This window comes from Globicephala melas, chromosome 16 (assembly GCF_963455315.2).
Source record: "Globicephala melas chromosome 16, mGloMel1.2, whole genome shotgun sequence".
NCBI classification, from domain to species: domain Eukaryota; kingdom Metazoa; phylum Chordata; class Mammalia; order Artiodactyla; family Delphinidae; genus Globicephala; species Globicephala melas.
Genome location: NC_083329.1, coordinates 45,747,973 through 45,763,456, shown reverse-complemented (window position 1 = coordinate 45,763,456; position 15,484 = coordinate 45,747,973). Strand labels below are relative to the sequence as shown.

Genomic DNA, 15,484 nt, shown 5'->3' with positions numbered 1-15,484 from the left:
AAGGACAAACACTAAGTCCTACATTTGATGTATATAGAAGCATCAGTATAAACCCATAAAGTATGGTATCTTTTAAAAAAATACATATTTCCTGGCTCTAACCATCAAAAGAACCCAGAAGTCATGACCAAACCAATAGCAGTAAATACTCGCTCACTCCCTGGAGAACTGGCTGGACAGAAATGTGCGAGATGAGCTCAAAGCATCTTGTCCTACCAGATAGCAAAGGGGTGCTCAAACACTACTGGGGCTGGGAATAAGGACACGTTTTGAGCAACAAAAAGGATAATATCTATAGCAGACTGAAACTCATTAAATATGTTTAAATTCATGCATTCATATCATACTATGAAAAAGAAGAAAAACCTTTATTGGCCATCTTTGGAGGATGCTAGGAAACCATGTCATAATTTTGAAAATCCATCAGCAAAAGGAAAAGTCAAGCACTGATCCTGCCCTCCCTATACCATTTGTACCTCAGGATAAACAGAGCTGACAAAGGGAAGGTTCTCATGAGAGAAGTATTTCAGGTAATAAACAAAGAAAGAAAGAATTAGAATATCACCACTTTTACCACTCCCAATGACTTAATGTGTCCAGGAAATAATTATCTTTAGATGCTAACTGATGAAGTGCCCATCACCACCAGGAAGCTGATTTTGCAACAACAGAAAAAATCAAATCTATGTTGGATCAAGCATCTAGATCTAACTACCAATTTACAGAAATTACATGGGACAAAGGGACAGATGAAGTGACACCATGAGGATGCAATCAGCAAAATCCACACTCGAGAAAACGCTATAGGACAAGCAACCTGGTTTCTTATACACACACACACACACACACACACAGAGCAAGAAACACAAAAAGAAATGGAGAGGAACCCGCAGAGTAGAGTACAAGAGACTTGAAAAGCCATGTCAACATATCACAACCTGTGGCTTTATTTGGATCCTGATTCAAACAAGCAGTAAAAAGAAATCCTAGGACAAACAGGCAAACATGAATACCAACTGGGTATTTGGTGACATTAAGGATTATTACTATTTTTAGGTGTGATAATACTATCACGGTATATTTGAATTCTTTTTTTTTTTTTTTTTTGCAGTACGCGGGCCTCTCACTGCTGTGGCCTCTCCCATTGCAGAGCACAGGCTCCGGACACGCAGGGTCAGCGGCCACCACTCACGGGCCCAGCTGCTCCGCGGCACGTGGGATCTTCCCGGACCAGGGCACGAACCCGTGTCCCCGGCATCGGCAGGCGGACTCTCAACCACTGCGCCACCAGGGAAGCCCATATTTGAATATTTTTAAAGGAGGCTTTACCTCTGGAAATACATGCTGAAACGTTCAATGAATGAAATGATATGAAGTCTGGGATTTGCTTCAAAATAATCAGTGGCCTATGGGTGGAGCTGGAGATGGGTAAGATGAATCAAGACTGGCCCTGTATTGATGGGGGTTCACTACATAATTCTTCTACCTATTATATGCTTGAAAACATGCATTAAGAAGCAGCCTGGGTTTTTTTTCAGTACTATGTGCAGATGAGTCAAACCAGAGCTCAGCCCCCAAGTGACCTGTGAGGGGCTACAGCCCACCCAGTAGGTGCTCACTACCAGGCAGATTTTTATCATGCAAGTATGGAGTAACATTCCTGAATCCAGAGACCATCCTGCTGGAAGGATGCTTTGGTCTTGGCCAGTGAAAGAACAAAGAGCTGCTGCAGAGCTGGGACTGTACTTCGAAGATAAGGCCCTCAGGCCGTACTCTGAATGCTACCCCACATTTCATACAGAGTTTTATGTTCCTTGTCCTTTTTCAAAGTCAACAGTCAGATCACTTTCTGCCTCTTTCAGCCAACCAAGAAAAACATAATTACAATCACTGCTGTTTCCTCGCAGGTGGCCCACGATCCATGGGTCCTGAGGCCAGTGACGGAGCCCAGTCCTGTGCACCTTTCCTCTTCCGCCCCAGCACACCTGGGCAGGCAGCTGCCATCCCACACAGAGTGCGTCGTTCAGAGGCAAGGCGCCATTTCCATTTGCTAAGGCCTCCCTCTCCCCCGAGTTCCTGCAGCGGCTGGCTGCACCCTCCCACGGAGTCTCTACCAAGGACCGCAGGATGCCCCTACCCTGCCTTCTGCATGTCTTCAAGACAAGTTTCTCTTATGAAATACGTCCTGCCACTGATTCCCAGACAGATCCCAAATGATTACATTTTTATGGAGTGAACACCCAGTACAGCCCTCCGGTTAGTCCTGTTGGGTCAAGACCAAGAATAGGAAACATCATCAGGACTCTTTGACATAGCAAGGGCCCAGCCAGGGAACCCAGCAGAGGGGAGCCTAAGTCTCCAGGACAGAGCAGCTGATGGGGGAGAGCTGCTTAATGAACTAGTCATTCATTCCACAAATACTAACTAAGCACCTGCTGGACATGAGCCCCTGTCGTCTTGGAATGCTCAGCCAAGAGAAAACAGACATTAACAAGCGGCAATCTACTCACCTTTCATTCAACACTCACTGAAACTGATCACTCACTAAGTACTTCTCCAGGTTCTGGGGCAGAGTGGTGTGGGCGACAGATGAGAAAGACCACAAACAATCCACTTTGCACAAGAAATACAGGGGGTGGTAAGTGATGTGAATGGTAACGTGACAAAGAGCAGGAGGAGGGGTCAGAGCCACCAAGCTCCCTAAAGTGACGCTGGAGCTGAGCCAGTCTTCTTGCCGTCAGCACCTGGTCACACCCCAGGAGCCTGTACCCTCCCAGCCGCTCACCTGGTAGGCCCGGATCAGAGACTGCACAGCCAGGTGGTCCTCCACCAGCTTACTGGTCTTGGTCCGGCTCAACACTGCCGGCCTGCTCTCAGGGACAACAGAAAGGGGCCGGGGCTGAGCCGGACCATAAGAGGCTTCCTCACTGGCTTTCCGGAAGAAGCTGTCCCAGGACTGGGCAGGGGCAGAAGAAAGAAAACAGCCAGGTTAGGGCCTGGGAGTAGCGCGGGGTGGCCCAGGCTGGGGCCCTAGGGGACATCAGTCTTCCTTCACCACCATAGCTCTCAGGGCCCTCCCAGGACCCTGCCGACAATACCCTTCTCAATCAGCCCAGGGCCCCCACCCAAATTCTGGATCTCTCCAGGACCCAGCTTGGTAGTGTGTGTGGGAGGTTATAAGCTGTGATCAAGGGGCTTTATGTATGAAACGGGCTTCTATCCATAGGCAAAACATGCCCTCACACACTGTGGGTTGGAGGCAGCTCTGTGGAGGGCAAGGGCAGGCAGGCCCTCAACATTTCCAATGCATGTATCTTTTGAACCAGCAATTCCACTGCCAGCAATTTATTCTACAGATGTACTTGGACAGGTGTGCCTACATGTACAAGGATGTGGCCTGCAGGAGAGTTTATAAAAATGACAACGTAAAAACAATCTAAGCAGTGATCAATAGGAAACTGGTTAAATAAATGATGGTAAATTTAGATTCCGGAAAATTATGTAGTCTTTTTTAAAAAGACGCATTTATTATTGTGGATGTGGAATATTGCCAAGATATGTTGTAAAGTGAACACAGCAGAAGAGGATGTATGCTTTGCTACTATTCGTGCAGAAACAAAAAGCAGATGGGCACATGCACCAGCACCTCCACGTTCTAGCAGAACACATACAAAAGTGCTTTCCTCTACGCCCTCTCATACAGTACTGGTAGGAGAATAAGGTGGTACAAGCCGTGTGGAAAGCAATTTGGCAACACCCATCAAAATTATGTACACAGATGCCCTCTAACCCAACAATTCCACTTTGGGGAATTTATGCCACAGTTAGCTGCACACGTGCAGGATGATGAACGTACAAGATGATGTAGTACAGCACCCGTCATGACAGCCAGAGACTGGAAATGAGGCAGATGCCTGTCCCTGGGGATGAATGTAGAACATCCATCCAAACAGTGGAATACTATACAGCTGGGAAAAAGAAAAATGAGGCTCTTGAGGTACTGACATGGAAAATCTTGGAGATGTATGCTGAGTGAAAAAAGCCTGGGGCAAAAGAGTGGATGTTACATGTTACTTTTTGTGTAAAGGGGGAGAATCCAGAGTTATGTTTGCAATAAGTTTATCTGAATGGATACAGAAGAAATTAAGAATAGACTGGGGAACAGACAGGTAGGAGCTGAGCAGATATGGGATGGAATGGGAGGAAGGCTTTTCACTGTAGAACTTAATACTTTTTGTTTTTGGATCATGTGAGCATATTACTTTCCTCTGAGGCATGTGAGTGAAGGAGAGAGAGCAGCTACGCTTTTCACTTTTGTCCTGGCATCTGATTTTGATTTTTTTTTTTTTTTACCATCAGTGGGTACTTATTTTATCAGCTTACTATATATGTAAACACTTATGCTCCTAACTATATAACAAGAGGCCATCTGGAGACGGCACTGCATGACAAAGGAGGCAGGGACAGGCCTCAGACCAGGTGTGACTGAGCACGGCATTATCAGAGCTTCTCAAGCCAGACCACCACCCACTGGCTGGTCCAGCAACAGGACAGCAATGGACTTTCCTCACCCAATATGAGGACCAAGCTCTTTCACAAAGATGATGGAGGACCTGAGAGACAAAGAAACCTGCCCGGGGTCACACAGCAGGCAAGTTGCTTCTCCCCACTCCCCTCTCCACAGCCCAGCCCCAGGACCTTCTCTCCTGCACAGAGGGCAGGGTTGGGGTGCCAACCTTGTGGACACTCTGGGGGTTTTCCAACCAGGCGAAGTACATCTCCTCCATGTAACTGGAGCCGCCTCCAACTTTGCTGCTTGGGAAGGTGGCCGGTGGCCCAGACGACCTGCTGTACCAGCTGAACCTTTGGACGCCATGTGCGGCCAGGAGCCTCGAGGCCTGTGCCCCAAGCCGGGATGGCAGCAGCCTCAGCTGACTCATTCTGGACACAGGCAACAAGGGAGAGACATAAACCACGGGACTGGGATGGAAGGAAGGAGGCTCTGGCAGCCACTCATCCACTCATATGGCATTTGCTGGGCCTACTGGGCAGGTGGCCCTGGGCTAGGCAGTGACGAGACAGAGGTGAGAGGGACAGTCAGCCAGGCCTCCTGAACACCCCGGAACTCAGGCAGTGGAGTCCTCCAGGGACTGGGTGCTCCATGACCGGTCAGAAAAAGGCCGGAAGCAAGGCGTCTGGCTGAGCTGCACGATCTCGAGGCCCATGGCACTGCTGGGTCTCTAGTCATTGTGACCAAAAGGGACCAGTGACTTCCCCTGACTGCAGTATAGGCCCAGCATGTCCTCCCAGGCCAGAAGGCCAATGACACGGGCCTCAATGGCCCCCACTTCACATCGGGGACGACTGAGGCTCAGAGAAGGGAAGGGCACTGGGGGACAGTGGAGGGCAGACCAGAGGCAGGCGCCTTGCCCAGCCAAGCTCCCAGTTGCAGCTGCCCTCTTTGGCTCCCATACCCTGCCCAGAGCTTACACTCAGGACAGCTAACAGCTCAGGGGGTACATTCAGGCTGGAAGCCCACTCAGGATGGAGAGGAAAAAGAACCTGGAGCTCATCTCACCCCCGCAATCTCATCTGCTCTTTCCCAGGGAAAATGCTCGAACAACGGGCTTTCAGGAATCCGTGTGTACATATGGAGAGGTGGGGGGGGGAGGGGCTTCCTCTTCCCCCCAGAAGACAGAGGTTCTCGGATAAGAGGCTCCTCTTAGAACCGCTGTTCCTCTACATCACCCCCCAACACAACTGTAAGCAGAGCCCCCTCCTCTTCCCCAGCATTGCCTGGACACACACGGCTCCCCCTGAATACTTGCTAACACCCTTCTGCCCAGAGAATCCCAGCCTGTGAGTAGGGTGCAGCACCAGGGCCACCCCACCAGGGGCCATGCAGGCAGGAGGGCCTGCTTCCCCCCACATAACTCAGTCCCAGAAAGTGTGCCTTTATGCCTGGGCCTGGGCCTGGGCCTGAGTCAATGCTCCTGGGGCCAGATGTGCCCAGCTCACAGGGCACACACCCCGCCCCAGCTCAAACAAGTCACCAGAACCAGCTGGCTGGACCTTCTATTCTACAAGGGGTCAGGCCCCAAGGCAGGGCATGGCACAGTCCCCCTAGCCCGCGTGCTCCCTCTTTCCCTCCAAACTTACATGAGGCAAAGGGCAGGGAGGCGGTCTCCTTGAGCGAGGGACAGTGGGCTCCTCAGGGCAACCAGCAGCAAGTCTGAACAGAGGAAAATTAAAAAGCAAAAATATACTGCACTGCAGGGAGGAAGGAGGTGGGTTCAGCTGGAACCTGAGCCTCAAGTGCCCCAAGCTTCCTATCCACATGCTCAGCTGCATGTCCCGCCAGCCAGTGACACCAGGCCCTACTGAGGGCTGCTAGGGGCTGGCTCTTCCTGGAGTGGCACCTCTCCAGGTGCTGGGTGGGGACTCAAGGCCTGAGCTCTGGGGTCAGAGGGCCGGGGTCCCAACCCCTGCTCTCCCTCTGATGGTCCCTGAGACCTGGCCAAATACAGGGTTGCTGCCCCGGCCCAGATGGCCATAGGGCCCAGGAGCTACTGGCCTGGAATGTGAGAAGAATCTAAACAACCCAATGGGGAAACTCTAACATCCCCATCCTAAGGCAAAGAAAGCAGACACCAAGATCATCCACTGAGGGAATAAAAATAGGAGCACAATTAGTCAGCACCGATTCGGGGGCAGGCACTGTGCTCACCTAACCCTCTCAACAATCTCAAGAGGTGGGCACTTGGATTAGCCCCATTTTACAAATAGGGAAACTGAGGCACAGAGAGGCTAAGCTGGTGAGTGGCAGGGCTCTGTGGTTCCGGAGCCTGTGCCCTCCTCACTGCAGAGTCATGATGTAAACACAGATTTCTCTTAATGCCAACGCTCCTTCCAACGGCTGCAGCCAGAGCTGCTCTCTCTGCTGGCACCCACCCCCGCAGGGGAATGGGATGGCTCGGGGGGGTAGTGACAAGCCTGGCTGTGTCCAGCCTGGCCCAGTGCAGGAACACTGTGTTTCACAAACACTGAATAATCTGGGCAGCCGCTGGACACTGCTGTGGCCTTCACCCGGCCTGATGGAAGGACAGCCAGCCAGCCACCCCTGCCCCAATCCCAGCAGGGCCTGAGGACTCAGGAGCCCTAGAGTGCTGGGGACAGAGTCAACCTCAGTATCTGGAGCCAAAGCCCAAGCCTGCCCTGCCAGGTCCTGCCCACACAGGTGAAAGGGAAGAGTTAGGGTCAGGCACTGTGCACACCCCCTGACCAGCCCAGCCCACCCTGGACTAACAGGCAGGTTGCTCTGGGCAGCTCTTGGTGGCCTCCCCTCTACGGATAAAGTCAGTACCATCCCCACCGCCACCCTCAGAAGCATAACGACGACAGACATCCCTGGCCACTAAGCCTCCCACACGCAAGGCCCTATCTGGGCTGCTCTGCAATACGCCCACTGTAGAGATCCCAAGACCTTGAAGCTGGGCAGCAGCAGAGCCTGGACTCACACTCCCGCAGGCCTATGATGGCCCCACGTGCTGGGAACTGGGTGGGCTTTTCTCAGGAATAAACCCCACCTCTAGTTTACTGAACCCAAGAGGCAGCCACGGAAGCAGACTACGAGGTAGGAAGCAGGGTAGGGAGGGGGTGTGCTTATTTCCTTGACAGAGATGGAGGGTCTGAGCTAAAGGCCAGAGGTGGGGAAAGCACAAAGGTGAAAGGGGCCTGTTCCAATATGCTACAGGATATATGGGCAGGGTGCGCAGGGATGGGTTAGGGCCCATGGTGGAGGGGCATCATGGCACCCCGCTGGGACCTCAGGGTCACCCCATCCCCGCACATTTCCCTGAGGGAAGGAGAAGCACTTCCCAGGCTGGCTGCCACCTCAGGTCAGTCTTGCCTCCCTCAGGGCCTCAGTCTCCCCATCTGTGAGCGGAAACCCGGTTAAAACCGTCTGTAAAGGCCCTGCCCCCTGCCCCCACTACGAGGTCCTGAGACTTCGAAGCTGCCTGCCTGTCCCACCAAGCACATAACGCTAGACCATCCCCATCCCCAGCGCTGCCCTCCGCAGCCAGGGCTCCTTGAGAAGGCGAAGAGCAGCAGGCCCCTCCCCAGGCCACGAAAGGCGTGGACAGTCTGTAGTCTTTGGGCTGGAGAACCCACGCTGATGCCTGAAACCCCACCGTTAAAAGCTTCGCTCCCTTACGCAAAACACTTCACAAGAACTGCACTCGCAGGGTCGGATGCGCGCGAAGGGCTGAGGGTCCCTGGGGACGCCTCGGCCAAACAAAGGCGAAGCCAAGGTCACGCTCACTCCCCCTCCCACCTCCCGGGCCAGGCTTAGGGCTGCGGGCTGCGGCGCCCCGGGACCCAGGAGACTGGAGCAGAAGGGCCTCCCGCGACACAGCTGGAGAGGAGGAGGCGCAGGGACCCGGAAGGGAGGGGCCGCCGCGCTCACCGGGCCAGTGGGGGGGTCGGCGCGGCAGTGAGGTCCAGAGGCTGCAGGTCAGGGGAGGCGAGCAGTTGGTGCGCGACTAGCTGTACCAATTATCTGGGTCACGTGACGTGGCGGCGCCAGCAGCCAGCGAGCGAGCGCCGGGGAGACTCCGCGCGCCGTGACGTCTCTGAGGACGCCCCGCCCAGCCCTGCCCCGTTGGCGCTGTCCGCGGTGCTGAAGGCCCAGGGATGAGGGTTCCCGGGCCTGGAAGAGTGAAGATCCTGCAGACCTCAAGGAGAGATGACCCCGTCTGTCTGGGAAACCTGGCACGCTGCTGAGCCCCTGAACCCCGGGGTCCTCGTCCAAACACTAAGGAGAGTGAACCAGGAAAAAAAAAAAAAAAGCGGCCGTTTGTGTGTATGGAAGGATAGTTTCCGTTTTACAGACGGTAAACAGTATTTACAGATACTATTAAAAATCCCAGTCTTAGGGCTATCTTGAAGAAAAGATGAGATAATGCATATTAAGTGCTTATCACAAAACCTGATACACATTTTACTCATTCATTGTCCAAATTATGGAGACCTAGGCTGCCTTTACCTCCTTGTTGCTGCAATGAACACCTTCCTATACATTCCCTTAAGAACCTATGTGGAAATTTTTCTGGAATATATAACAGGCGGCTGAATTGCTGGGTCATGGGTTTGTGTATACTTAACTTGACTCAGCAGTGTTACATTGCTTCTTGATTCTCCATTCCCATAAACCGTGCAAGAGAATTTTTAAATCTTCATATCCCAGCCAACTCTTGGCAGTGTCTGGTCATGTAATTTTTGCCAGAATAACAGATGCAATGTCATATCATTGTTTTAATCCACGTTTCTCTGCTTATCAATGATTTGTATCTCATGTTGTTTGTTAGTTTGGGGGGCTTCCTGCTGCACTTGTCTTGCATTTTTCTCTTGTTTATATACAAGAGTTCCTGGAAGAGGAACATATACATCCGAGGTTCAAACCGCCATCTACTTTCCCATGGATTACTGCAACAGCCCCTAACCAGCCTTCTTGCTTCCACACTTGCACCCCTGAATTTTAATCTCAACACACTAGAGTTTTCCTTGTAGAACACCAATTCAAATCATGTTGCCCCTCTGCTCAAAACCCTGAAATGACTTCACTCAAAGTAAAAGGCAAAATCCTAACATTTGCTTCTAAGGCTCATTATCTCATTTCAAATATCTCGTGCATGCTACCATGCTTCATGAAGAAAATCAGAAAACTAAAAGAAATATGTAATGTAATACTCTTGGCGTTAATTAAAAGCACTGGCCCATACAACTACAACATACATTTCACAAGAACTCATTCAAATACATATTGAACACATTCAAATATATATCAAACACATTAATATGGTTGCCTAGGGGAAGGGATTGAGGGATGCAGATATGGGGTAATTAAATGATTGTCCATACCAGTACTGGTAGGATGCCAGAATGGACTAATATAATTAACTTTATCCTGCACCTAAAGCCCCCCCCTCCAAAAGAATTGTTCATTTAGAGATATTTTAAAGTCCATATGGCCAAGGACCATATCTGTTTTCTATTGTATCCCCAGCACTTAGCATAGTGCCCAACTCATAGCATGTTTTCAGTAAATATTTGTTGAATGAATAAATGAAGTAGTAAGTGGACACTTAACTTGGACCCTGAAGGATAAGTAAGAGTTTCTCTGATGCAGAAGGGCTGGGTTCATTGGGAGTTCTTTGATTAAAAGCACCAGAAAATTATCTGGCTGGCTTAAGAAAAAGGAATTGATGGGAAGGTTGTCTAAAGGACAACTCAGAATCACAGGAAAACTGGAGAATTAGTCTCAGGGAGCAGGGCTGAGCCAGAAATGGACTGACTCTTCAAGGCTCTTATGATGTTCAAGATTCAAATTCCAAGAAGAGAGATGCTAAATGATCTGGCTTGGCCTGAAGGGGGGAAGAGGGGACCTGGAGCCACCCATATGAAACACACATGGATTGAGAAGAAAGGCAGATGGTTTATGGGAGGCAGGTAGCACAAGAAATAGGAGTGGATGCTGGGAAAGAACAAATCAGCACACGTGCACAGAAGACCTCCAGCAGGAAAGCACCATATGCAAAAGCAGAGTTGGATGAAGGGCCAGAGGAATGGTAACTGCCTGGATGCACACAGGGAACTGGTGGCCTAGGCCAGGTGACACTGGGCTTTGTCTACCATGTCAAGGGGTTTGGACTCTATTCAGTAGGGTATTGGACACCAGCAAGATTTTAAGCTGTGAGGGGCATGGTCAGATTTGCTTTTTAGTATGATTTCTGTGGCAACTGGAGGGAAGATGGAGTAGTAAAAGGTGAGAGCAAAAATATATCCAGGTGAGAGGCAATAATGCACTGGCTGGCAGTAGAAGTAGAGAGTGAGGGACAGATTTAAGAGACATTTAGGAGTCAGCTCCATAGGGTTTAACGGTTGACCAGGCATGAGTGGTGGGTGCAACGATAACTCACAGATTTCTGGCTTTAGTGACTGTGGGGACAGTGGAACCTCTCAGTGAGCTGCAAAACAGGAGATGCAGGTTGGGAAGAACAACAGAAAAAGTATACACGTTGGAGCCACCAATGAGCCACTTAAGAAAGATGAAGAGTATGACATAGAACAGCAGGCAGGAACAAAACCCTAGCAAATCAATAGGCTTCAGAACCTCCCATTTGCCCACAGTGGTCTTCAGAGTCACCAGAGGAAACACAGAGCCATGGAGAGAGACTCACACCATGGAGGGAAGCTGAGTCGCTGAAGGGGCTGGGCGGGGCAGTGAACGGAAGCAGCTGCTGTAGGAGCCTTTTAGCCTAATTGATGCTCTGCTAATTACATTGATTAAAGCAAACATTTGGGGCAATTAAGACTCCCACGAGGATGTGTGCCATTCTCAGAAGACTGAGAAGCCTCGAGAAGCCTCGAGCCATGGCTATAGGCTCTGCAAAGATCTTCAGAAGCAGAAACCTTCCTTTTCTTCTCTCTCTGACAGAACATGCATGCAAGTTTGTATTTATTCTGGTTGTATAGACTTTAGAATTTAAATAATACAGAAGGATACAGAGCAAAGTGTGAAAATCTCCCTTCCACCTGCCTCAGCTTCACCTTTCTCCCCCTCCAGAAATTACTGGCCACAGCTGGGTGAACATCTTTACAAAAGTGTCTATGTATTTATTTAAGTCTACTTGTACAAATTCACATTTATAAAAACATAAAATGCATCCACTAGACTGTAGTTCTGCAATTTGCTTCCTTTTTTCAATTGTCTTGAAGATCTTTATTTTAATTTCAGTACATGTAGGATCACCTATTTCTTAATGGGTATATTGCATTCATTGTAGGGGTGTGTAATTATTATATTTGACTTCTTTTGCATTGAACAGACATTTACAGCAAAAAAAAAAAAAAGTCCTTCCACGTATATCCTTTAGCACATGTGCAACTATTTTGGCAATACTGATTCCTAGAAGAAGTGTAACACTGGGTTAAGGGAAATGGATGTTTTAATTTTTAATAGCTACTGTCTTCAGTAAGACCATTCCAATATGTGTCCCCATTAACATTTGAGAGTTCCCACTTTCTTACATCCTTGCCAAGACTTGTTATTATCAGTCTTTTTAATTTGTGCCACTATGATAGATGAAAAACAACTGTTTAGTTTGTATAAAACTGGTAAGTGCAGTTGAGAACCTTTTAATGTTTATTTTGTATTCCCCTTCTGTGAATTGCCTAATCATTTTCTTTGCGCATTTTTCTATTGGGTTGTTTTCATCTTATTGATTCATCTAAACTCTGTATATATTCTGGATAAGAATACTTTGGTATGTCATAAATACTGAAAATATTTATCTCCCCCAGTCTGTCACTTGTCTTTTAACTTTGTTTATAGATGTTTTAGCCATATGGTAATTAACACTTGTCATGGGCTGAATTGTGTCTCCTACCACCAAATTCATATGCTGAAGTTCTAACGCCCAGTCCTCAGAATCATAATAATCATATTTGGAGATAAGATCTTTAAAGATCTTAATTAAGTTAAAATGAGGTTGTTAAGTTAAAATGAGGTAGTTAGGGTGGGTATTATAAGTACTTATAAGGAAAGAAATTTGGACACAGACATCTTTACACACAGAGGTAAGACCATGTGAAAACTGAGGGAGAACGTGGCCATCTGCAAGCCAAGGAGAGAGGCCTCAGAAAAAACCAACCCTGATGACACCTTGATCTTAGACTTCTGGCCTCCAGAACTGTGAGAAAATGAATTTCTGTTGTTTAAGCCCCCCTGTCTGTGGTACTTTGTTACGGTGGCCTTAGAAATGAATACAGTGCTCTTTTTGGAGGCTCCATTCCTTAATTTGAGAACCACTCAGGACTCCAGGGTTTTCCCTCAATTCCAGCTTCTCCTGGGTCAGGGCTCCTTCTATCCCCAGGTGGGGTAGGGATGGCCCCATTTTACCCTCTGATACAGCTCCTCGCTAAAGTCTGCTTACAGTTGACAAGTACATTTCTTTTGTTCTTTCCTCTCCCATCTCATTATATTATTATTTTGAAGAGAGATACCGAAAGGACAGATCATCACTCAGAGGCAAATACTCTTAGCTTTGGGGTAGATTTTATCTTCACTTTTAAAAATACATCTTTTACAAACACAGTTGAGATAATATGTTATTTACTTAACAGGACAACTTAAGCATTTCCCATGTTTTAAAATATTTATAAACTTGGTTTTAATGACTGCAAGTATATAATGATATATTTTTTTGGGTGTTTCCTCTAGCACGATTTTTTTTCCAACACAAGCCATTCTCTGTCTGTGGCCTCTGACCAGACTTCACACTGCTCGCTTTGTTCCCACCATGATTATTGCTCCCACCACAGTGCCAGGTTATGTGCTAAGCACTTAACAGGTGTCATCCCATATATTCTTTTTTTTTAAATTTATTTAATTTATTTATTTTTGGCTGTGTTGGGTCTTTGTTGCTGAGCACAGGCTTTCTCTAGTTGCGGCGAGCAAGGGCTACTCTTTGTTGTGGTGCATGGGCTTCTCATTGCAGTGGCTTCTCTTGTTGCAGAGCATGGGCTCTAGGCACGTGGGCTTCAGTAGTTGTGGCATGTGGGCTCAGTAGCTGTGGCTCACGGGCTTAGTTGCTCCGCAGCATGTGGGATCTTCCTGGACCAGGGCTCAAACCCGTGTCCCCTGCATTGGCAGGTGGATTCTTAACCACTGTGCCACCAGGGAAGCCCCATCCCATATATTCTTTCCAACAACTGAGAGATGAGGAAACTGGCACTTGCAGCGGTCACTTATAGATGTAGATGGAGGCAGAGTAACACTCTGTATCAATAAAGAAATATCAGTGTAGAACTCTGAGACTTCCAGCTCCAGTCCCAACACTCATTCAGTGGAACTAAAGGCTGAACACTGATTGAGGTGCTGATATTTGCACAGGGTCACAGAACACAGCCAGATGAAGAAGTCTTGTTACCCAAAAACTGGGTTTGCCTCTTGGTGGATGTGGAGCCAAAAGACACAACCAAGCCAAAGAGTAGGGGAAGGAAGGATTTTATTACTTGTAATGAGTAAGGAGAACACCAGGGATATTTGCCAAAGCTATGTCTCCCAGAACAGCAAAACTGGGGAAGATTTAAGCTAGGGGGGCATACATATTCATGAAGGGGATTGAGCAGAGAATTCAGCATAGAATTGAGGCAAAGTTTAACAGAGTCTGGGCTCTAGTTGATTGACATCACGAGGGTCAGCAAAAGCCAGCATCTTCATTCCTTAGGGTCTAGTTATTCTGCTGGTTGAGTGCTTGAGGGGATCCTTGGATCCTGCAAAATAGCTCAAGGATGTGCTTCAGGCTAATCTTTACCTTTGAAACAGAACTGGGAGCCTTTACAACTGATTTATTGTCTCCAGTATGGGTAAGTTATTTCCCTGGTCTGCTAATAGCTGCTTATTCTTACATTCTTTGTTCCTTTAAAATCATTAAATACCGAGGCCTATTCTTTTGCAAGGGCAAGCTTGTGGCCAGGCTTAGATCACAAAATGGCTTGAGCCTAAAACAGCTACTCTTATGTCAAGAAAGCCATGCCTGGTTCTCTTCCTCCAGGGACCTCCCTACCCTATCCGGCTACAGCCTGGCCTCCTGTCTCTTCACCCTGGCTCTTTCCATGCCCCAGGCTGCCCTCTCACATGCTTCACACCCTCTCCTAGAGAGGGCACAATCCAGGAGGCCCCAGCTCCCAAGGACTTCTCCAGACAAGCCTCTACCCCAGGGAAGTTCAACTTCCCACCTTCTCCAAACTCTGTCCTTTTGGTGCTTGGTGGGTGGTGAATTATAGATGAAAGCTTCATTAATTCAGGTTCCAATAGCTCAGAAACAGTGTAGGATCATTCATTCTCAAGATACATTCATATTAACCTTAACCATCTATGTACATGTTTTTTTTTGTACATGGTTGTTTTATAGCAAACTTATTAAAATCAGTGATATGGAAAAGGAACACTTTAAATTAAACTTCTTATTTTGAGATAATTCTATATTCATTTGCAGTTGTAAGAAATAACACAGAGAGATACTGTGTACTCCACCCAGTTTCCCCCAGTGGTAACATCTTGCAAACCAATATCATAACCAGGGTATCAACATCTTCTGTCAAACCAGGAGAATCCCTTATGTTACCCTTTTACAGCCACATTTGGTGTTGTCACTTTTTTTGTTGTTGAAATTTTAGTCTTTCTGATAGGTTTCTAGTGATATCTCATTATGGTTTTATTTTGCATTTCTCTGACAGCTAATGAACATCTATCTTTTCATGTGCTTGTTTCCATCTGTGTATCTTCTTCAGTGAAATGTTCATGTCTTAAAGCCCCTTTCTAATTGAATTGCTTTTTTTTTTAACTGTTGAGTTTTGAGAGTCCTTTATATATTCTAGATACTAGTCCTTGAGCATATGTGGTATGCAAATATTTCCT

General features: G+C 47.9%; 1 protein-coding gene across 3 annotated transcripts in view; it reads right to left on the bottom strand.

Moving 5' to 3' along the window:
* OGDHL (oxoglutarate dehydrogenase L) overlaps positions 1 to 8,608 on the bottom strand; it is a 30,325-nt gene extending 21,717 nt beyond the window's left edge. For all 3 annotated transcript variants that reach the window (XR_009559237.1, XR_009559238.1, XM_060285914.1), the window contains exons 1-4: positions 8,468 to 8,608; positions 6,160 to 6,232; positions 4,737 to 4,941; positions 2,786 to 2,956 (exon numbers count right to left, since the gene is read on the bottom strand). Coding sequence is in view for 1 of the 3 variants with exons in the window: in XM_060285914.1 (XP_060141897.1) it covers positions 2,786 to 2,956; positions 4,737 to 4,940 (375 nt within the window). In the remaining 2 variants the exon portion in view is untranslated. The remainder of the gene's footprint in view (positions 1 to 2,785; positions 2,957 to 4,736; positions 4,942 to 6,159; positions 6,233 to 8,467) is intronic.
* Between the last annotated feature and the right edge of the window lie 6,876 nt (positions 8,609 to 15,484).